Raw genomic sequence first — 23,181 nt, 5'->3', positions numbered from 1 at the left:
CTGACGTCCTGCCCTTTGGGCAGGGGGCTGGACTCGATGATCTCCCGAGGTCCCTTCCAGCCCTGATGTCTATGAAATATCTGAAGATTTGATTCTGATTCAGAGAATCAGCTGTTCAGCCATAGAAACAGCTTTATATGTTTTTTTCTACATACCTTGAGGTACCAGGCATGGCTCGTGAACACTGAGATGGTGGGGAGGAGGGAGCGTCCCACAGGAGCATGTGGGGGGGGGGCCCTGCGTGCTTGGTGGTGTACGCAGAAGTGGACCAGAAGTACTTCCAGTCCACTTCTGAGTCTACTGCCAAGTGTGTGAGGGATCCCCCCATGTCCCCTGGCTCAGCAATCAGCCACAGGGCAACCCTTGGTGCGCCCCCAGACCCAGGAAGCACCAGTTACCAAACCAGGGAGCAGGAGGGGGGGGTCCCCCGACACTCTGTGGTGGACCCGGAAGTGGACCAGGAGTGCTTCTGATCCACTTCCAGGTCAGCCACCAAGCATGCTGGGGATCCCCCTGCACTCCTGTGAAACCTTCATCAGCCCCACCTTCTCAGCTTTCACGAGCCACCTGGTACCTTGAGGTATGTAAAAAAAAAAACATATAAACTATGTCTATGTCTGAATCATTGAATCTGTCTGAATCTCTCCAAATCAAATCAGAAGCCTCCAATTCAATTTGGAGAGATTAGTGGGTCTCCTAATTCAACTTGGATTTGGAGATTTGGCCGCTGAATTGGGCGGAATCTCCTCCAAATCGAATCAGCAACCAAAGCTTTGCACAGCCCTATTAACCATATCTTCTAGAACCAAATTTTCCCATCCTTATTTAAAACAATCAAGAAATGATGAATTTACTACTTCCCTTGTTAGTTTGTTTCAATAGTTTATCACCTTTGCTCTTACAAATCCCAATTTCTCATTTTATTTTTTTTTGGCTTTAACTTGTTATCCTTTGGTTCCTTATATGGCCTTCTCCACTACAATAAAAACTTCTATCATACCCACTTTCTCCCTGTTAAGATTATTGTACACTACAATCAGGACACCTCTCAGTCTTGTTTTCAGGTTTCTAAGTACAAGACATTTTCTCTAACCTTTGTATCATTTTTTCCCTGAAATTGCTCCAGTTTTTAACATATCCTTTTTAAAATGTAGAAAGCAGCGGCCATGACAGCAGCAACCCCCCACTTCCAGGCGGCAGCCCTCCCTCTCCCTTTGCAGTTACCTGGCTCAGGCAGCCCCAGGGAGCACTGCAGCCATGGAGGGAAGCACCAGGCCCCTGTGCAGCTCAGGCAGGCAGGAAGGCTCCAAGGGGGGAAAAAACATCAGGCTTGCCACTTTTTCCCTGCCACTTCTATGGAGCCTGCCTTCCTGGGCTGCTGCCAGGCTGCCTGCACAGTCTGTCTGCACAGCCCCTGAGCCACACGGAGCCTGGTGCTTCCCTCCCTTGCTGTAGGGTAGGAAACTAAAACTCCTCAAAGGTGTTTTACTTTGCAGTACCCCAAAGTCATTTGCTGCATCCCAACATCATTTAAGGTACATTATACCACTGAATGTGCTACAACAGCTGGAATTAACATGCAATACACCACTGAATGTGCAAACAACAATGCCATTAAAGCAGTGCAAAAGGCATTTAACTGGCTTTAAATCCGCTTTGAAGTGTCATCTACAAACACCCAAGGATGCTTGACAGCCAACTCCTGAAACAGGCCCTATATTCCCAACTCACCAGTGAACCCTGTTTAGAGATGGGTAAAAGAAGAGATTCAAGGACACCTTGGAGGTCAGTCTGAAGAAATGTGATATTAACATCAATACCTGAGAGATCTGAGCACTGAATGGTCCCCAGTGGCACTGTAAAGTATGACAAGGCATCGACCATTTTGCACAAACTTACCTCACTATGAAGATGATTAGGCAAGAGGGATAAAGGGAAAAGGCTGTGACCCAACATCACCAGGATTCACTCCATCCTTCTGAACCTTTATGCCATGGCTACAGTCAGACATGAGAGTATTTGGATTGGCCTCCTCAGTCATCTCCAGACTCACTGATGACTTCCCTATGTACTAGAATACTTTCATCATCATATCCAGGGATTGCCGATGATGACAACATTTATCAACAATGAAGTCAACAGTGAAATTTACTTCCAGATTCATAACAGATATGAAATAATGTTAGGTCTAGTAAAATCAAAAATAGAACTTCATTATTAAGCTAAACTTTATTGACCTTATTAATGAGATCACTCCTGAACTTTCAGAAATCAATTTTTTCTCCCTCTCTCTTCTCATTTAAATAAGAATGTGCTTGAATCCTGTAAAGCAGGGATGGGCAAAATGCAGCCCCGGGGCTGGATGCAGCCTGCCAGGCCATTCTATCCAGCCCACAGGGCCCCTAAAAAATTTAGAAAATTAATATTTATATGCCCTGGGCTGCCTGTCATGCAGCCCTTGATGGCTTGCCAAAACTCAGTAAGTGGCCCTCTGCCCGAAATAATTGCCCGCCCCTGCTGTAAAGTCATTTCTCATCTTCCTCAAGAAATTCTTTGACTAGTTTCCTAGTTTTGACTCTGAGGTTTCCAATATTCTCCAGCCTCAACTTCCTATTTCTATGTAATATAATTGCCTGCATTGTACACAAATAATTAGTCAAAGCCTAATGGAAGTGGTTGCTCTACAAGAGTCATCATCTAATGTTGTTAAAAATATAATTTCTGAATTGTTTATAAAAAAGTCAGTTTCCTGCTCTCTCATATCTGAAGAGTCTGTCCTATGCTAAGCTATGTTTTGATCAGGAATAAAGTAATTAAGAGACAGCCATGTCATCTTGTATTTTAGATTCAAGAACCAACCTGTTTCAAAGGTTAAAATGAAGATTAAAAATATTTTGAAAGAGATTTTATTTTAATTATTTTAATATATTTAGGATAATTTATTTTTTTCTTTAAAAATCAGCCTGGTTATAAGTAAATTTGAAACTATGGCAACTTATTATAAGGCCTAAGTTTACTGTAATCTATTAAAAAACAAAGTTAAAAATAACATTCAAGCATTTCATGTTGCTCCTGAAGTTTTGAAGTAAACCAGACCACTGAATCAGTAGGAGTCATTGGCTAAACACCAGGAACTAGTTTTGCTGAAGTACTGAACCATCTTTTTTACTAAACTAGTGTGGCCCTCCTGGACTTTGCCAAAAGGAGGGGAGACACAATGCCTCTCTGTTCTCCTGCCACAACTTGATGATCTACAAAATAAAATTATACAGAGGTGGAGGTTCCAATAATGGGTGATGACAGTTGCTTTAAATACATGGTTCTCCTTTCTTGGCGTGTTTTCTAAGGCTTCACCTTCACTACACCTCTTCCACACACCAACCAGATGATAGCTTAAGTGGTATTCACCCATATGATATGTGACAACCTGGCCTACCGCCCCCCATAGCAGGGTACAGTCAAGCAAGTCAGTTGGCCAATCAAATAATTATAAATTGGTATCCGCCTTATTAGTCCACAATAGATACTTGACAATACTCAAATAAATGAAATCAATTTATCACTATACATATACACCTTGTTCTGGCATCAGCCTTTTAGTGCGCTGGAGAAGAAGAAAAGAAACTTATACCAGGGCAATTAAATTTGTTGTCTCACATCACCAGCTATCTGGCACTTCACGAGATTCTGATTTGTGTCCCTTTGTGACAACCCTCTAGCCTTCTGGGCTTTTCAGTTATTGCATTCTTTTAACTGGTTGCCTGCTGCTTTCTTGATGTCTCATCCAAGCCCTCTCCCAATGAGCCTCTCTGGGCTAAACCTTGGATTTTGTATCTTCAGCCCTGTGAGGCTCAGGACCCTTCTTGCAGCTCCAGATAGGCTCTGCAGCCTGTGTTGGGGTCAGAGCCTGTGTGCAGTGGCTCACAGAGCAGCCTCTATGCTGCTCTTCCAATTTGGCAGGTCTCTTCCCAGTTTGTATCCCCCCCACTCTCTCTCCCTCCCTACGCATCTTTATGATGTCACTCCCTGAGTGTCTTCCAATGCGCAGGGAGCAGGTGCTTCTAAAAAGAAGCGCTGGTGGTGCGTGTTGCTCTTGTTTCTCCACTCCAGGACCTAAAGGCAAGTTCTCCTTGTCAGCACCCTTCCCCAGGCCGTTTTTCCCCACAGCAGGGGCCATTTCACAATGTGCAATACCCCACAATGTCGGGGCCCCATGTGCAAGTTGCTCCAGCCAGCAACAAACAGCATCCTACACAGGTGCAATAAAATTATTTTTTCATTTCAGTTTGTTCAACTAATTTAGTTTAATGATTAAACTAAAATTAAAGTTGAGAAACTGATTGGGAATTACAGTACAAATATTGTTTTCATCTTACAATTTGGGGGGGAAAAAACAAATCCAAGATATGCGAGGATGAGATCTATTAGTTCTAACCTCTTGAAGACCCTGGTCACCAAACACATTCTGTTCAATTAATTACCTATGGATAATAGTTTCTTTGATTAATAAATCAGTTTTAAATGCAAAATATATTTTGATAGCCTTTTAAAAAATATATACAGCTCATTTAAAGTAGTTTTATTTAGCTAATAAAATGTAAGTGTTGTTTGTACTCTTTTAATTTGAATTTTACTTTCCTGCCAAAAGAGTTTGACAGAAGTGATAAATTTAAAAAAAAAACCCTAGTAAAAATGCATTTTTATCATTTTCTCATGTAAAAATATGTTAAAATTAAGAATATAAATAAATGTATATTAAGCTATATAATTGCTGAGTAAATGTGCATAGATACATTTTACTTTCTGGTTAGTAAAAGGTGTTAAATTTAGTGTAAAGGTTATGTTTAGTTGCAAATTCACATTGTAAGCCAGTGTGTGGCTCAGTGGTGGGAGCACAGCTGCGGGTGATTAAAAGTGATAACATGCCTGCTTTGTGGATGGGTGGCAGCTGACAGCAGTCAGTGTCTGGCTGGGACGAAGTTAAAAACTCCCAGGAAGAGGAGCTAGAGGATAGAGGGAAGAGGGAGGTGGTAAGAGAGGGAGCACTAAGTGAAGCCCTGGCATCCTTTCTCCCTGTCTGAGAAAGGATGGTAGCTAGGTGTTAACCATCTGCTGGTTGTATGGTTGTCTGTTAAGTATTAGTTTTGTTATGGACATTGTTTCCCATGTGGGAGTTAGTATGCCCCAAGAAAAATAAAGAGCTGAGTGAGAATGTGCTACACATGTTTAAAAGTTACCTATATTGAAATAAGCCTTTTTTAGGAAACTTAAAAATACAAATATAAAACAAAATTAAAATAAGTCATTTTAATCATGGTTTGATGCTTACTGATTTTAATCACTTTGATTTAAATAATCTCTTCCCTGTGTTAAAGCATCAATAATTGGATATTCTGAATGTAAATATCAATTATTAATAAGGAAACTGGTGTTCTTTTCCCAGAATAGTTGTGTTCATTTTACTTAAAAGCTACAAGCTGTGGCTGCTTAATGTATTGCTTGACCATTTCATTATTTTGGAAATCTGCAACATCATACCATGACATTTAATTAACAGTTTTTATGAGCAACACTAGACTCTGAGATAAGATTCTGAGGTTAGATTAGATGTTTACCTTAGAAGACTCATCACATGATTTCTTATTAACTTGGATTTTTTAGGTTACCTTCAGGATAATATTTGCTTAGTAACTTTCACAAGTAGGGACTTATGGACACCATTGATAAAGAAGAAAACAATATTGCTTGTCTGTGAATAAAGTTCTACTATATTTTAAACAGTTCACAGATCTGCTTGTACTTGCATAATTTTGTTGTGCTGCTTAATCTAATGTTTCCTAACAGCTCACTAAGACGAATAAAGACAGGTATCCTGGTGCTCCTGAAAAAGGAGGATGGGTAGTGGATAACTATCCTATATCCTCAGCACATTGGTCAGTCTTATCAGAAAAGGGAATCTTACCTGATGTTGTGATCTGCCTGAAGAATTCTGAAAATAATGGTTAGTAAATATTTACTAATGAAATACAAAAATTAAAATCTCCCCTTTTTTTTCTTTCAATGTCATTGTCTGTGTGTAAGACACACTTATTAGAAATACCAGAGTTGAAGCATGCTTGTGTCCCACTTACTGTCTTATAGCGGTCAATATCAAAAATAAGCAGACAACAAAGGGATTAACAAGGATGGTCAGAATCTGTTTGCTATGGTTTAGGGCTGACAATAGAAGAGAAAGTATGAGCATTTTCTAAAAACTTTGAGGTGAAAATTTGTTCAGGCTCCTATTTACAGGAGAAAGTGTGGTATGTAATGCAGCAATCAGCAAGGTTTTGTAATAACAGGCTGGGTCAACCCAGATTGGGCATAAAATAGGCTGGTGCTTCAAACCCTGCTGCCACAGCACGGGCAACAGAGAGAAGCAACACAGCTGGCAGCAGGGACCAGGTTGGAAGCTCTGTGGGGCAGATCCAGTGGCAGACTGGACCCAGCCAGTGGGCCATACACTGATGACCCCTGCTCTAGTAGACAGAACACTGGATTAGGGTTTGTTACTAGTGAGTCTTTTTGCAGCTTTGCAAGTGGCCTGCTTAGTGACTTCTCTGTGCCTCAGTTTCTGGTTTAAAGTGCTATAAGAAATCAAGTATTATTAATAAGTACTTATACCTCCAAGCAGAAACTCTGGATCTCTCAAACCCATCCGTAATGCACCTTAAAACTATCTAATGCACTTTAAATCAGCAAGTGTAGATGTGCCCAGAGAGATTCTGTTATCCTTGCCATGGACTTGGTATTGTAGCAAAAATAAGCAGAGTCTGAGTCTGGATCTGTTGATTTGAGTAGCTATGGTTTGGAAATTGTGTTACAAGTATGGAAAATCCTGTCATAGATGCCTAAGGTGGGCATCCTTGTCTGTGGGATTGGAGCACATGTTTGTAATGTACATCTTGGCTGTAGACCATGGACCTGGATGGGACCTAGTGGCAAAGCAGTAGCTGTAGTGGTTGTTGGTTGATTTCCGACACCGCAGGGCAGAATGTTACTATGTGGAGGTGTCAGGTGTCACCACTAAGAGCTAAGTTAGCCCTTCCCTGGCCCTGCAGCTGCTACTAAATTGAGAGCTTTGGATCCTCACTCATGATACAAAATTGAAACCTTTGCAAGTCCAGGGAGATGTTAACCTGACTATTAGTGGTAACATCTCATCTTGCAGCTGTTACACCTGCTGCACTTTGTGTGTCTCTCGCCAGAGCTTTGCACTCCCCTGCTTCCATTCCAGTGCCTCAGAGTGCGAACTCAATCAGATGCGTCTCTGGGAGGTGGGGAATCAGAGTGGCACAGGGGGGCGGGAGATCTTAATTTGTAGCACACATACCGAAAAGCTTGGCTGCCACTGCTCTAGAGATCCTTCCCATGTTTCCACATGATGATGACATGGATGTATCTTAGGTATGGAGGTGAATGGAGAATCCCTCAGATGAACTTCTTTTTACAGTTAAAGAAGGAAGAGCACCAGCTCTAAAAAAAATAAAGGGTTTTCTAATTCCTTGAAACAAGGCAGAGCCCATGCGATTTTTACAGGTACAGCATTGCTTTCCCAAATTTGGGACATAGAATTATGGAAATAAAGCCTATCATTCTTAAGTCAAAAGGACTTCATTCTCAGAATGTCAGTTAGACTCTTTCTTCACATGATGAACAGTATATTTGTGCAGCAAACATTTGGCATGATTAATATGTGAAATTCAGGCTCTTATGGCACAATCCCTTTCAGAATTTTTCTTGTAGGGACAGTTACAATGACATCACACACTCTAATTTCATCCCAGAGGTGGGATCAGATTTTCCTGTTAATATATCCATCTACCAGCATTTTTCCTAAGCCTAATTCATGAGTGAAAAAAATTTAAATGACATACTTTGGAGATTAAAGGGCACCTTTTACTATCTGAGTAGTAGGAAGAGATCCATAAGTAGGATATATTCAGATTATCTGAGCCTATGCTAGCAAATCAAAGGGAAATGCTAATGTGGTTCCTTTATTCAGTATGAGAGTTCACTCAACTAGAAGACAAGCTACATCAGCATCCTGTTTTAATAAAACATCAGTATTAGATATTTGCAGGGCAGTCATTTGGAGCCAAATCAATGTTTTATTAGCAATTAATCTTTGGTCACAGCTTCTAAATCAGATGTTCAGTTTGGTGGAGCAGTTCTTAAATCCTTATTTATATGCATTCTGGGATTGCACCACTTTCAGGGGCAAATGGCTTGCCAATCACCAGTGAACAAGATAAATGTGTGCATGTAGCCTATTTTCATACATACCACAAACCCCACCAGGTAAGACGCACTTTTATTTTGGAAGGCAGAATGTACAAAAAGAGATTTTTCCAGAGTCATGGCACACTGTATAATATAGAATAAGTCCTCCAGGTAGTGTGGCATCTCAGGATACAGTGTGGGTGAAGCGGCAGGAACTTTCTGATGTGGCAGAACAGCAATAAGGCTAGGCCCCAGATCCTTGCAGGGCAGTAGGAAGATTGCTAGTTCCTACTGTAAATAAATATTTCTTTCCAGGAGGGAGATAATAAATAAAGTGTTGTTCATACACAAGCCTTATCAAGATGTTACAGACTGTATGCTAAAGCTCACTTGCCCTGAACCAGTGGAATGGCTGCTTCAGAAACAAGCTTTCATGCTATAGCAAATTCCTTAGTGGTTGCTAGAGTTAAGTGTTAACCTTCTGACCTTCTGCCTGTGTATCCCCGGTGATGTGGTAGCCATTCTGTCAGTCGTTCAAGCACCACTGCAGTGAAGGAAAAAAATCATGTTCCCCACTTAAGACCTGCACCCCAATTTTGCAGGGCTGATTTTAGAGAAAAAAGGTTTGTGTTGTATGTGGGTAGATACCACATTTGAAGAAAGAATGGCTAGTTAGCTTACTATAAGTATGACCTTCCAACATGCTTGAACTGAACATACCGATTCCACAACCCATTTCTCCTTCCCTTCTCTTTGAAGTTCTATCCTCTGTATTCTGGTGTTGGAGGTACAGGCAGTAGCCTAATTCAAGCAGATGCTATGAACTAAGGCTTAACTAAGGATTTCCTGTCTCTTAAGTCTGTGTTTGTGAGAATTTGGTTTTTTAAAAATCTTTTTGCTTGTGGAAATTTTACTAATTCTGGTCTACCTACTTGTTTTAAGGAATAAAATGAAAAATATCCACTTCTAGAGTTTAAATTTTCATAGCACTTAGAGTCTGTTCACTAGATAATTACTCAAAGCTGTTCTAAACCAGCAGATCTTCGCTCATATGGGACAAAATATTTTGCAGAATTGAGAATATATTTGTTTATATCTTAAAACAGTACAATAAACTCATTTGTTTCTATATTTTTATTTAGCTTTGTTTTAATTCTTTAAATCCAAGGGCACAACTTCACGATATATAGCTATTCCATTTTTCATAAATGTGTGTGTGATATACAAAAAAATTCAACACCTCGCTCCACCTATCCCCTTCAGAGCTTCTACTGTGCTAAACTAACCTTATGAGGTTCTTGTAATAGACAATAAAGTTTTAACATTTTCAAAATTAAGATTGTAATTGACATTTTCATTGGTATATCTTCCTTTTCTAGAATTTAAAGAAGTGGGGTCTAAGTTGTCAACCATTTATGAAATAGTTTTTATATCTTAAAAGCATGTTGGTTCTAAGATATGACTGTTATAACAAATAAATTACTTTTGTATATTTGTTTTGCAGGAATATGTTTACTGCATAGACTCTATTTAGCAAATAAGGATGAAATTAATTCTAAGATATTTAACAGACTAAAAGAGGAAGCATTAAAAAAGAAACAACAGGAAGATGAAGCAAGGTAAAATATAACATGTCCAAGCACTTAAAAATAAAATTCATATTTGATATAATATACCATCTTTCTTGCAGGCTCTTCTTTCTCCTCCTCCCTCCCCCAGATAAGGCATACACTTTGTTTTAGTAGCAGCACAGACAACATGTAAGTGTGGGGGGGCACAATTCTGCATCACCATTGCCATCACCACCACTGCAAATACTGTGCCACTACTGCCATCCCTATTGCTGCTGGGCCCTGGCTCCAGCCAAATTGCAGCCCCATGCCCCGCTATCCGCACAGAAATCTGGGGAAGGCATGTGCCTCCCTATGCCCCCAACACATAGCCCATGGGTGGCAGGATTAAAAAAAAGATTTTTCCAGCATTATGGATAAATGCTGACCACAGAGCCAAAGTATACTCTTCAGTGTCGCTGCTCAACCTGGCTCCTCAGCCAGAAGCTTCGGTTTAACTTTCTCATAGCCACTGAAAAATTGTCAGTGGCCAAGCAGCCAAAAGCTACTGCCATTTTGGCAGTGACTGTGAAAGGGTTAAAACTATCTCTGATTCTGATATGTGTACTCTGGCCCTTCTCCTGGAGTGGCCAGTCTTACTGTGAGAGAAAAAGCCTGAATATTTGTAAACTTTGGTTTCTCCTAGGAGAACAGCAACTCTTCTAGGAGTGTCTGTACAAGACCAAAGAATCTTTAATTTTTTTATTATAAATCACTTTGAAAAAGCAAGCTTACTAAACTGTATCTTAAACTTCATTATATTTTTCCATATATCTATTTACATTTAATGCATTAGTAACTTGGTTCAATCAAATTTATGCAAATATTAACATGTAGAAATTCTTCTGATTTCAGAAAAGAACTGCAACAGATGCTGAAATTGCGAGAAGAACAGCAAGCTATGGAGTCTGTTGGAGAAAAGTATGGAGGCAAGTATAATTTCAAATAAATTTCAATTTAGTAACACATGTTTTAAACTAATTTTACAGATGCGGATCTTGTGCTTTAGCTTACATTTTTAGTCATACAACATCTGAGTAATTAAGTATTTCACATTATTTTCGTTGAAACCATTGACTGTCTCAGGAATATTTTTTTCTGTGACAGTCTGTTTTCTGTTTCTAGCCTCATAAGTCTTTGTTATGATCCATCCAGAGTTATACTCAACTTTTAGACTCTTCTGTTTTAGCTATACTGGTTACTTACTATCTTGGAATGACTTGAAACTCTTAGCTTCATCAGACTCTATCAGGAAACTATATCAATATACCATCTGCCTGTTGAAGGTCATTTGATTTTTTTCACCTTACAGTGCCTAGGTATTTAGAAGGCTTTAATCAGATATTTCCACATATCTAATATTAAATCTTCAAAAGGATGTATACTACCCTGGTTGAAATAAGGTAAACTAATGTAATCAATGCCTCACTTAATGGTAGCTTTTAGGAAGTGTGAATTGCTTCCAGTCACCTCTGCTGAGTATGGATTTCAACATTTTAGGACAATAGCTTTAATGTTAGCTACTAACTATTTCATACTTGATCATCTGGCTTTGACTTGGGGAAGTATATTTATGCAGCAAAATACTTAAATATGCGCTTAACTTGTAGTACAAGATTAACACATTATTAAATGGGTGTTTAGTTTCTTCTCATGAATTGGGACCATTAGCAGCAACATTCAGTTTGTGGGTGTACCCTACAAACCAAAGCCCGCTCCTGTATCTTTTCAGTTTTTACAAACTCGAATTGTCGTCTTTTGTTTTGAACAACAGCTTCCCTACAATAGCCTCCATTTTTCAGCTACAGTCATCAATACAGTGAAAACTGGAAATATGGGAACAGCACAAAATATTAATTTGCCAAAGTAAATAACAGGGGATCCTGTATCCTTATTCATTTTCCTATTTTATTCAGTAAAAAAGTTGAATTTTTTTATCTGAACTAACTCTCCACAGAATTTCCAGTCAGCCATAGCACAGTACCCTACATCAGCTCATAGCTGGCATGTAAGCACTAACAGTGTATGGGGTACAGCTCTGCACCACCACAGTGGCAGGACACAACTCCACACCACTGCTACCACTGCCCCTGATGCTGTCAAGCATTGGGTCTGGCTGGGCTGTAGTCCCATGCCCTGTTGTTAGTGCAGAAATCACATTGTCGCCACCACCCCCGCTCCTGCAGGCTGCAGCCCCGTGGCCCATGTCCTGCTGCCGGTGCAGAAAACTGGAGAGGCACATGCCCCACCCCATGATGCATTGGTGATACATTAGGGGAGCAACTCACATCAGAGTACCCACAGCATTTGTTCTGGGTAGAGCTGAGAGAAAAGTGGGGGAAATTGTGTATGAATTGAAAGATAAATTTAAATCAAACTTGTTTGTAAGCCTTTCTTGCTTGAAAATCATGGGGCTGCAGGCTGGGGAAAGGCAGCGAGAGGGCACCAGGATTAAGTTGCAGAGTTTAAAACCAGCTTGAAGTTTCCTACTCTTCTTGAAACTCAGAGTGGATCAGTCATAAAAAGAGTTAAGATTATTGCTAGAAATGATCCAGTGGCTATGGTATCACAAAGAGGGAAAAGTGATCCCTCTGGGCGCATCCACACATGCAAGCACATGCACTTACAGCAGCTCAAATAGAAGTGCTACAAATTTGAGTCGGGGCTTTTTGCCTCAGCGCACGTGCTCAGACATGCACTTCGGTGTGGAGCAAATTGTGCCACTTAGGGCAAAATAACTGTGCCTGGCTCCTCCTGGATCTGCAGCCATGGGGAGCTAGAGCCTGGGGCCAGCACCTGTGCTGTCCCCAGCAGTATAAAAGGCTGCCCTGTCCTGGCCCCATCCATACAAAAAGCTGCCCTGGCAAGCAGCTTGGGGCTATTTGCTCTCTGGAGCTTCTGGGGTCCAGCCAATTGATACCTGGGGACACTACCCCTTGTGCCAGCTGGACTGCTGCAACAGCATCCCAAATCCATTTTTTAAAATAACCCCAAATCCATGTTCTTCCACATTTAAAACACACACACACACACACACACACACACACACACACACACACACACACACACACACACACACACACGAGAGAGGGAGACAGTGATAAGTTGGGTAATGCTTTATTGGAATATTTACAATGTTAAAGCAGTTTGGAAGCCTACCAGTGTCTCTATCATCATGCAAAAATAAATTCTAAATACCTATATATATTGATCTGTGCTTCTGGTTTTCTTCATGATGGGTGTGTGATGGGGGGATGTAGTGTTTATAGAAAGGGGGTGATAAGGGATGTGGGTTGGTCTGTGGGTAGGAGTGGGACAGTTGCTGAGGGCACTGCGAGTGTGGGGAACCTTGTGTGGGGGCTGCTCAGGTGGGGTGGGTCCCCTGGCCCCCACAGGGTGCAGCCCCCCCACACACGCAGCACATGGCATGCTCCCCTGCCCAGGGTCCCAGCTCCCCCTGGAGGGCCACACCCCCTGCCCCTCACAGGGCCCCAGTCCCCCTGCCCAGGGCCCATAACTAACCTTTAACAGCAGCCATGGTAGGACCATGCGCCGAGCTCAGTTTGGTTCTGCCAGCCCTGTGGCTGCTCTTGCTGTCCAGCTGGGCTGGGCTTGTGGCAGCAGGACCCGGTGTGGCACATGGGGACTGCATGCCAGGCCCAGCCGGGTCCTGGGACCCCCTCTGCAGCCCAACCAGGCTGGGCCCATGGTAACAGGACCTAGTGTGGCATGCAGGGACCGCGTGCCAGGTCCAGCTGGATCCTGGGGCCTCTCTGCAGCCCAGCCAGGCTGGGCCCAGATCCCTGAGGCTTGCTAGTCTGGCTTTGCACTGGAGTGGGTCGCGTGGCTCTGGGAGGCATGCACAGGAGCTGCACCTCCCAGAGCCCTGTGACCCGCTCTGGTGCAAGGCCGGACTAGCGAGCCACATGGGGCTGGGCCAGGTCCTCACATCCCCACAGGCACAGGGGGCAGAGGCAGGAGCCCTGGGGTCTGACCCATGCTGACAGGAGCCGGCGTGGCATGCGGTTCCCTTATGCTGCGCTGGGTCCTGCTGTGGCTGGGCCCTTCCTATAGCTGCAGGACCTGGCCCGGTGTGCAGTGACCATGTAGAGCCACTCTGGTTCCTGCTGGCCCTGGGGCTGCTTGTGCCACCTGGCAGCCGGGCAGTACAAGCAGCCCCAGGGCCAGCAGGACCCAGCTTAGCTCCACGTGGTCTCCATGCACCGGGCCAGGCCAGGGAACACGAGCCACCTGGGGCCAGCAGGACACAGCTCAGCTCCACATGGTCCCCGTCCACCGCACCACGCCAAGCTGGGCCAGGCAGCATGAGCTGTATGGTCCCCGGGCAGCTCATGCTCCCCGGTCCAGCCTGACATGTGGAGACTGTGCGCAGCTGATCTGCATCCTGCTGGCCCCAGGCGGCTCGTGTTCCCTGGCGCAGAGCATAGAGACTGCGCAGAGCCGACCCGGGTCCTGCTGGCCTTGGGGCTGCTAGTGCCGCCTGGCTGCCAGGTGGCACAAGCAGCCCCAGGGCCAGCAGGCCCCCACTTAGCTCCGTGTGGTCACCACACACTAGGCCAGTTCCTGCAGCTAGCAGGGCACATGAATTCCAGTTGTATGTCCACTGAAGTCAATGGACTTATACTAGGTTTTCTCTCAATCAGTGAATTAAATGTGGAGGGAGCTGCTACACTGACCACTAGCCTTTTCCAAGCTAATCAGTTGTCTCTCTTAGTAGATTATGACATCTTTTAATTACTGTGGCCATCAGCATCTCTAAAAGAATTTGATATATTCTTGATGCATCTACACGTGTGCTTTACTGCGGAGTTGACTAATTAGCTCTGCAGTAAAGTGTCACCATCTACATTTGTGCCTGTATTAGGGCACAGTAAATTAATTGAATCCATCATAGGACAGTACTGCCTAGGACAAGTACTATCCTATGGTGGAATCATTTAGTGTGCTGAAATGCACCTGTTCCACCCACTGTCCCTGTACTTGATTCTAAGATGAGGGGTTTTCCCCCCATGTTAAATGGGGAAAAAAACCCTTGTCTTAGAATCAAATATGGGGCAGTGGGTGGAACAGGTAGCTACTGTTGCCCAGACTTCAGTCCCTACCACAACTGCTGCTCCCTCCCCACCCTGCCACCTCTGGACCCCAACATCTCCCCCCTCTCCCCTACAGCTGCTGCCCCTCCTTCCTCACATAGTCTCTGCTCCCCCACCATCCCCTCTTTCTCCCGCACTTACCTTTGTTTCACTGTGTTCATGCAGCAGCCTGGGGCACTAAGCACAGCCCCAGCCCAGTCCCAAATCAGTGGCATGCAGGCCATACAGCTGCCATATGGGCTGAGCTGGGGCTGTTCTCAGTGCCCAAGACTAGAACATGGATGAAGCCTGCCAGTATGGAGCAAAGCTAAGAGTAAGCAGAGGCTGAGTAGGGAAGGGTGGGGGGGAAAGGCTGGAGGGAAGGTAGAAGCAGAGGCTGAGGGAAGGGAAAGGGGGGAACAAAGGCTATGGGGAGGGGAAGAAGGGGCAACAGGGGTGCAGGAGGAAGTGGGGAGCCCATGGTAGTGGGGAGGCAGAGGTAGCAAGGGGGCAGGCACAAGCAGGGGGCAAGCTTTCAACCCCCCGACATTGTCTATCTCCCTGAAGTAGTGGAGGTGATTAATTAAAGACAACCCTCCAATAATTAGATGTTTTACACGGAAAATAATAACAAATTTATAAATTTTCCATGTATAGAATCTAATTATTGGGGAATCATCTTAAATTCAGGGTCATCTTAGATTCAAGTAAATACAGTAAAATGAAACATGGCGGGTTTTTTATAAAAACATGGAATAAAATATATAACCTCACCCATACTGTACCTAGTCATCTAGGGCATCTATACACATACTTTTTGTCCCGCAATGTGCCAGAGATCTGGCCGGTTGGTGCCATAAGCTGGCACACGCTGTGTTGCATTGCGTGCAGTTGTATAAGTGGTGAAATGCACATCAGCACACAGAAAATGGCGGTGGTGTAGTTTTGAAGTAAAATACCCTCAAGCAATGTTCCCTCTAAGGTGTAGCAATCTGTGAGCACGCTGCTTCGGTCCGTGAGCACACCACTTTGGTCCCACCACCCCCTTTTACTAAGCCTGGATCTGGACTACGCTAAGCCTAATAGACTAGAATCCTCATGTGATAGATCCTCATGCAATGGATTTTGCAATAATCCTCCAAGCACAAGACTGGGGGCTGGAGAACGGAGCAGTTCCCCGGAGCTGGTAATGGGGACTCCCCATTCATGATGCAGAAATCTTATGTCATGGTTAGACAAAGTGCTTTGGGTAAATGTGGTATAATTTACCCAAAGCACCTTGTCTGTCTATGTCCTTAGACCAACACAGCTGTAACCAGCACCCCCAAAATACATCATGGAGGGGTGAGTGGTGACTGCCTGTGGGCAGCAGCAGCAACAGCCAATCTCAGGGCGTGACATGTGCCCCCGGTGTCCCCTCTACACATCGCCTGTGCCTCCAGGGGCGTCTGTGGTGCTCCTTGCTGTCTGAACTACCTCTACATTACCCAGTCTTCCCCAAGCTGCTGCCTAACCTCATCTGCTACCTCTTGATGTAATTTTGTTATAAAGTTAGGGAGACTGTACCCTAGGACCCTTAAGTACCTCTAGTGCTTCTTTCTCTCTCTCTACTTTAGCCTGATAGCCTCTTGGTCAGAGTGCATGACTGCTTCGTTAGTTCTCAGATCTGCTTTTGTTGCTTCTATCTGTAAAGTTATATAATATCTAAGCAGGAACTTAAGTCCCTGCTTGCTGTTGGTCAAGTACAGCCTTAGCACCAGGTCACAAAAATGTGATAGTGCTATAGACACTCTTATTTCATACACAGGTAGGGTATGTGTAAGTTATTAATTGTTATATTTGTGTCCTCAGATATTGAGGAACAGGAGGAGCAGCTCCTGCATGAAACAGAACAAATAAGTGAGGTACAACTGACTGCTTCTGAGGAATTCCTAGAACCTAAACCTAAAGGTTAGATTTGTGTAACATTTATTTCCTTGCTTGTTTTTTCTTTTCAGTTCAAGATTCAACATAAATAGTCACAGTCAAGTATGTGCCCAGACACACACAGATATAATTTATAGTATATTATTAATCTCTTAGGCTAGGGGCAGAAGTTACACATAAACAAGTTTAAGTGATGAGAAACTGTTTTAAACCAGTAATGGAACAGAAGTTCAGTGCACATAACCAGTTTCAAAATGGCCAAACTGGTTTAAGATAAACCTGGTTGAATGTAGTGTCAGACTTAACTGATTTAGGTCAAACCGGTTTATGGAACTTCTGTCCCAGACCCCTTCCTGGTTCAAATTAAATCAAGTCCTCCAGCATCCCAGGATGCTTTGCAGCCCTGGGCTGGGCTGGGCTGTGCTCTGCCGTCTGCTTGAGCAGAGCAGGGTTGGCTCTGCCCCTCTGCTGTCTAGCAAGAGCATTAAGGGTTGGCTGACAAGGGGGTGGGGGTGGGAAACCTGACTGGGAATACAACCCAGTCTGCCTGGCAGGGGTGGAGCAACTAGACTTTTCCCCACTAGAGTGGAGGGGACAGGGCCATGGGCCAGCAGCCTCAGTTGGAGGGGAGGGAGGGGGGTTTAAAACCCCTCCATGGCACACAAGACCCCAGCCCAGGTCTGCATGGGTGGGGGCTGCCACCCTTCTGACACCCACCCCGACCCTGCTTCCTGCTGCAGGAGAGAGCAGGGGTGTGGCCACATCCATGCCAGGGAGGGCAGGATAAGGCAGAGAAGGGGGTTTAATCCCCACTCTCCCACCAACATTGGACTCCAGTTAGGGTCTGCCTGGCTTTCTCCCCTTCTGGCTGCTCAAATGGCTGGATGCATTCCAGACCTGTCATGGGCAGTGCATCAGGTGAAGGTGAGGTATAGGGATGGGGGATTAAACCTCCCCTGCTTCCCTTCTCCCACTTGCACAGGACCCCAGCCAGGAACTTCTACCTGGCTGCTGGCTGCTCGAGTGGTGGGAGGTGTGGCGCCAGGCAGTGAGCTGTCCCAGGTGGTGCTTCAGGTGAAGGGAGGGGAGGGAGGCCCAGGCTAGCTCTGGCTACGCCCCCTGCCACTTAAGTGTTCGGTGGGGGGGAAAGCTGGGCAGACCCCAGCTGGGGACCTGTGCCAGTGGGCTTTAATCCCCCTCCCTCCCCCGCCTTTGCCTGAGGCCATGCCCTCCACCGCTTGAATAGCCAGCAGGGGGAGGGAGGGAAAGCCCGGCAGACCCCTTTTGGCATCCCATGCCAGTGGGAGAAGGAATGCAGGGGAATTTAATCCCTTTCACTTCCCCCACCCCACCTTCACCTGAGGCACTGCCCAGGCCGGTGTCTGGCCATGTCCCCCACCGCTCAGGGACAAACCAGGCAAGGGCTGCTTCCCTCTTCCCCCTCCAGGCACACCCTCACTGTTACCATGCAGGCCAGGGTGGGGGTTTAAACCCTCCCCAATCATACTTGGTGGCTTACCAGGGCCTGGCCACACCTCCCCCACCCCTCAACTCAGGTTCCCTTCAGCCGTCCGGCCATTACCAGAAGGAAAGCTTGCTCTTGTACCCCCCCAGCTTCTAACCTGAGCCACTGCAGGCATGTGGCTACATTTCCGGAATCAAAAGTGAATGTTTATTCACTTGCTTCTTGGTTTAGTCTACGCATTTTAGACTAACCTGCAAAGATTGAATCAATTCAGGCTCAGGCTTTTTGAATGTCTGTATTTAGCCTTTAAGGGTAAATTTTAGAACTGAAGATTGTGAATGCTTCATTCTTTAACATAAAAAGAATGTTGTTGTCACAGACTTCCCATTTTGAAAAAAACCAAGAAACCCATTTCCATTATCCTTTATTCCCAGGTAGAACATCCATTTGGTAAACATGCACGGGGTGGATCCAAGGGGTGCAGTGGTGCAGTCACTCCCCCGTACCTTTAATGCTTGTTCCATTCAAACTTTAAAACCAGCTGTTGGGAGAGGCAGCAACATTTCTATTTAGGCAATGTTGAGTCAGTTGACTTTGTCACATTATCTCTCAGATCCAAACTAATCTCTCTCCATTCCACACATGCTAATCTCTCTCCACTCCATGCTGTTATGGGTAGGTTTTGTGCAGAGCTAGGCCTGTTTGGTCAGGCACCCCATGCTGACCACTTTTACTTTTGCTGCTGCCTTTAGCTAAGGACCCACTGTTCAGGGTTTTCCCCTCTCCTACAGCTAAGTTTGTAGCACCACCACCACCCTGGGCTTGTAAGAGATGCAAAAGAAACAGGGTTAAACATATAAACTGTCACTTAGCTTTTCGCTGGTTTCATGCCTCCAGCTTGTTAGGCTTTTCCCAGGCTTCACTTGCCCATAGCATCTTATCTTTCTGAGGCTTTGAGGACCCGCAGGGCTTGTGCAAGCAAATAAGCAGACAAAAGAGAAGGCTTTACTCACAGCTGCTCCATGCAGCTGCTTGAGCTCAGCTAACCCCAGGCTCCAGACAGCCTTGCTCTCTGCCAGTAATTGCCCTGTTGCAATGACCTGCATTTTTAAGGGTCTTGAAGTTCCACTATTTGAACTATCCTTTCTTCTCAATTTTACTGTCTGTTAGCCCTTCCTGGTAACATCTGTCTTCTATGTCACAGCCTTGTGGACTGTTTTTAGCTCTAGCTAGAAAACTTAACTCAGGTATGGTAATATTAACTCAGGTATAAAAATGACTGACAGTGAAGTATTCGAGGCACTGCCAAGATACTCAAGAAGGCTAGATTTTGTTTTATGAATCTGAATAAGAGGTGCACATTGAACTATGATGACAGGACTAATGATGCAGTAACTTTTGACTACTTTTTACCTAGCTGCTTGTAGTTTTTAAATTTATATATAATCTAAAAAATGAGTGCACAGTTCAATAGTTATTTCTTTTTGCTTTAATCGTAAACTGAATAATATAGTGCTTAGTAAAGCATCTAGTTTCTTTTTAATTGAAGAAAAAATGTGTTGTGTTTTATGTAATGATATACCACACCATCTGCAACCCCTTTTTCAAAATCCTAGATCCACCCATGAATGTGCACAATTATTTATTTAGTGAGTGCCTAATCAAATGAGTGTTTCTGAAATTTAGGACAACATTTTTGTCTTCAACAGTCTTTTGTGAACTTATGATCAAATTAGGTGGAATGGGATAGAACTGTCAGCATGGTGAGGAGAAATCCAAAGTCTAATATGAGAAGGGGAATAGGGAACTTGAGAGAAAATACCAAGATATGATCAAATTATATCCTTCTTAATTATCTAGGTGTGATCTTTTAGCAGGCTGAAGTGCTACTGGTGATTTTTAAATTAATTTTCCCATACTCAGATAAATAGATTTTGAATAGTACAACAAAACATGTGGTCCATGAAGTCTAGGGAAATAAAACATGTACAATATACTGAATAATGTGAAGAGAAGTTAAAATGACAAGGGGGGAAATGCATGTTTTCAGACTTCTCTGACAATAAGTCAAAGCCCTCCTATTTTTTCCCCTTTGCCTGTATTCTTTCTGGCCAGGACAGAGCTAGTTTCCCTCTACAGCTGTCTGTCTCTGTGGTAACTATCCTCAGTAGCAGGAGAGAAAGTAGAAGGCAAATGAACATGAGAAGAAAGCCAAGGAAAGGATTAATTCCCTGTAAGGCTATAGATCTAGGTGAAGTGGGGAAAGGTCCTATCCTTACACACCAATGTGTAAAAAAAAAAAAAAAAAAAAAAAAAACTGTTTCAGGGTAAGAAAACTTGAGAACTAACAGGTGAGACTTGGAAATGCACATTGAGAAGGAAGGGTCAATTGACTAGCTTTTGTTTCTTTTCCTTTTGATCCACTACCCACCTTTTCCTTAAACTTTTGCTAATTTTATTATAATCTCTTTACAAATCCATTTTACCTGGAATGATCCCTGTAAAATAACAGAGCATATTTAAGATCATATACAGTTACAGAATACAGATCATATACAATAGCACATTACATTTAAAAAAAATATTTTCCTGTCAGTGGATATAGCAAACCAGCCTGAAACAAAACAAATACCTAAGAGACAGTTTCTTGCTTTCAGTGAAGTTCAGGAAGTAAGAGCAGAACATGAAACCAGTTAGAGTTGTTCATTATGGAGTTTTTTTACATTTTCTCACACAAAAATATAGCCTTTTTTGCCTCTATTGTCCCTTCTCTCTTTAATATCTCCAGCTACTACTGTACACCATCTGCTGGTAGCTTTTGCTTTAGCTATAAGAATTATATAAGTCTTACCTTTCATATATAACATAGTCGTGTCCTTTAACTCTTTCTTATTATAATAATGCTTTTAACTTATATAGCACTCTTGCAAAGATAATGCTCTTTCACGGCATTGTTAACAAAAATTCCTCTCTCTGTGGATGCATGTACACATGCCATTAAGGCAACATGAGAAACTGCACAGGAGTCAGGTGATCCTGGGCGCAGCATTTACATGTGTGCCCAGGACCGTAGCAGTTTGAGCTAGGGCAAAGCAGTAGGGATGGGCAAAATGGGCTGTATTCAATTCAATTCAGATTTGGATTCGACCCGAATCGGAGACAGTGATTCGATTCGGTGATTCAGATCACTGTCCCCAATTCAATTCAGCAAAATCCAGATATGAAGATTCAATGCTGATTTGGAGAATCAGCAATTCAGCCATAGACACAGTTTTAAATGTTTTTTCTACATATCTTGAGGTACCAGTCTTAGCCTATGAATGCTGTGTTGGTAGGGCAGATGTAGAGTCCCACAGAAGCACAAGGGGGGCCCCCACATGCTCAGCAGTAAACTAGAAGGTGGACTGGAAGTACTTCTAATCCACTTTCAGGTCTGCTGCCAGGCGCACTGGGGAGTCCTCCATGCCCCTGTGGGATACTCCATCCACTCCAGGATCACAGCATTCATGAGCCGCCTGGTACCTTGAGGTCTGTAGAAAAAAATTTAAAGCTGTATTTATGTCCAAATCTTTCCCAATCTCTCCAAATCGATTCGGAGGGTTCCAATTAGATTCGGAGAGATTAAAGGGTCTCCTGATTCAATTTGGATTCGGAGATTTAGCCACCAAATCGGGCCAAATCTTGGTGGCCGAATCTCCGCCAAATTAAATCGGGGACAACCCTAAAAAGCAGCCCCAAGCTGGCAGGGGATAAGTGTGTTCAGACCTATGCTTCAGGTGCTGGCGTCAGTCAGCAGAGGGGCTTGCTGTGCCATGAGGTCTCTGAAGTGTTAATGTACTGTGTTCTAATACTAGCACAAGTGTAGATGGTGACATTTTACTAGGGAGCTAATTAGTCAAATTAGTAAAATGCACACGTAGATGCACCCTGAACATTTTTTCATATACTGCCATCCAAGCCAATGAACCATTACAAATAGTAACACCATTTGGAGTATGGTTATGCCCCTGAAATCGAACATTCAGGCTATAAAATATTTCCCCTTCCACCCATTCTTCAGTTCCTCTCTCCTAGGCTGTGTAGTCCTTCTAACTGGCACTTCAACAGATTAAAACATATGTCATGAAAGGATTACCAAGACTCATTCAACGCTCTGAATACAACCCTATGCTGCTTATCTATGTGGGCACCAGTGATAGAGCCAGGGGTGACCCTGAGCAGATCAAGAGTGACTACAAGGCTCTGGATGCAGGGGTGAAGGGGACGAGGGCACAGGTGGTGTTCTCCTTGATCCTGCCAGTCAAGGGGAAGGGCCCAGGTAGGAGTGGACTCATTGTGCAGATCAATGTATGGCTGCACAGATGGTGTCAAAAGCAGGGATTCAGCTTCCTTGACTTTGGGATGTTGTTTCAAGAAAGATTGCTAGGAAGAGATGGGATCTACCTGACAAAGAGAAAGAAAGAGAAGGAAGAGCATCTTCACACACAGGCTCACTAATTTAATGATAGATTGCAATAGGAATTAGCACTTAAAAACAGGTTGTAAAATTGGAGAATTACAAATCAAATTTGAAAACAAAACTTCATTTTCAGTTTCTAAGTTGTTATAAATAGCATAACTAAGTAAATATTTTATTTATATAACTATCTGTGATAAACTTTTATTTGTCATTGCAAATTATGACCAAATCCCTGAATATGTAAAAGATCACCCCAAATGAACGCCAGTCCATTTACAGTATTGAAAAGATTAGTTCCTAGATCTCAGGAAACATGGATTCGTTGTTAAAGCACATGATCAAAAGTCAGAATAGATGTGTTCTGTT

The 23,181-nt window shown here is 43.5% G+C and overlaps 1 protein-coding gene across 1 annotated transcript in view; it reads left to right on the top strand.

Moving 5' to 3' along the window:
• The window catches only part of AK9 (adenylate kinase 9), a 171,706-nt gene that overhangs the window by 81,296 nt on the left and 67,229 nt on the right, over window positions 1–23,181 (top strand). The window contains exons 16-19 of the mRNA XM_019538185.1: window positions 5,845–6,001; window positions 9,767–9,881; window positions 10,728–10,801; window positions 16,817–16,915. Coding sequence (XP_019393730.1) covers window positions 5,845–6,001; window positions 9,767–9,881; window positions 10,728–10,801; window positions 16,817–16,915 — 445 coding nt within the window. The remainder of the gene's footprint in view (window positions 1–5,844; window positions 6,002–9,766; window positions 9,882–10,727; window positions 10,802–16,816; window positions 16,916–23,181) is intronic.

The sequence above is a fragment of the Crocodylus porosus genome, unplaced genomic scaffold, assembly GCF_001723895.1.
Source record: "Crocodylus porosus isolate Cpor-Errol unplaced genomic scaffold, CroPor_comp1, whole genome shotgun sequence".
Lineage (NCBI taxonomy): Eukaryota > Metazoa > Chordata > Crocodylia > Crocodylidae > Crocodylus > Crocodylus porosus.
The sequence above is the reverse complement of the archived record's forward strand: the minus strand, read 5'-3'. Positions and strand labels throughout refer to the sequence as shown.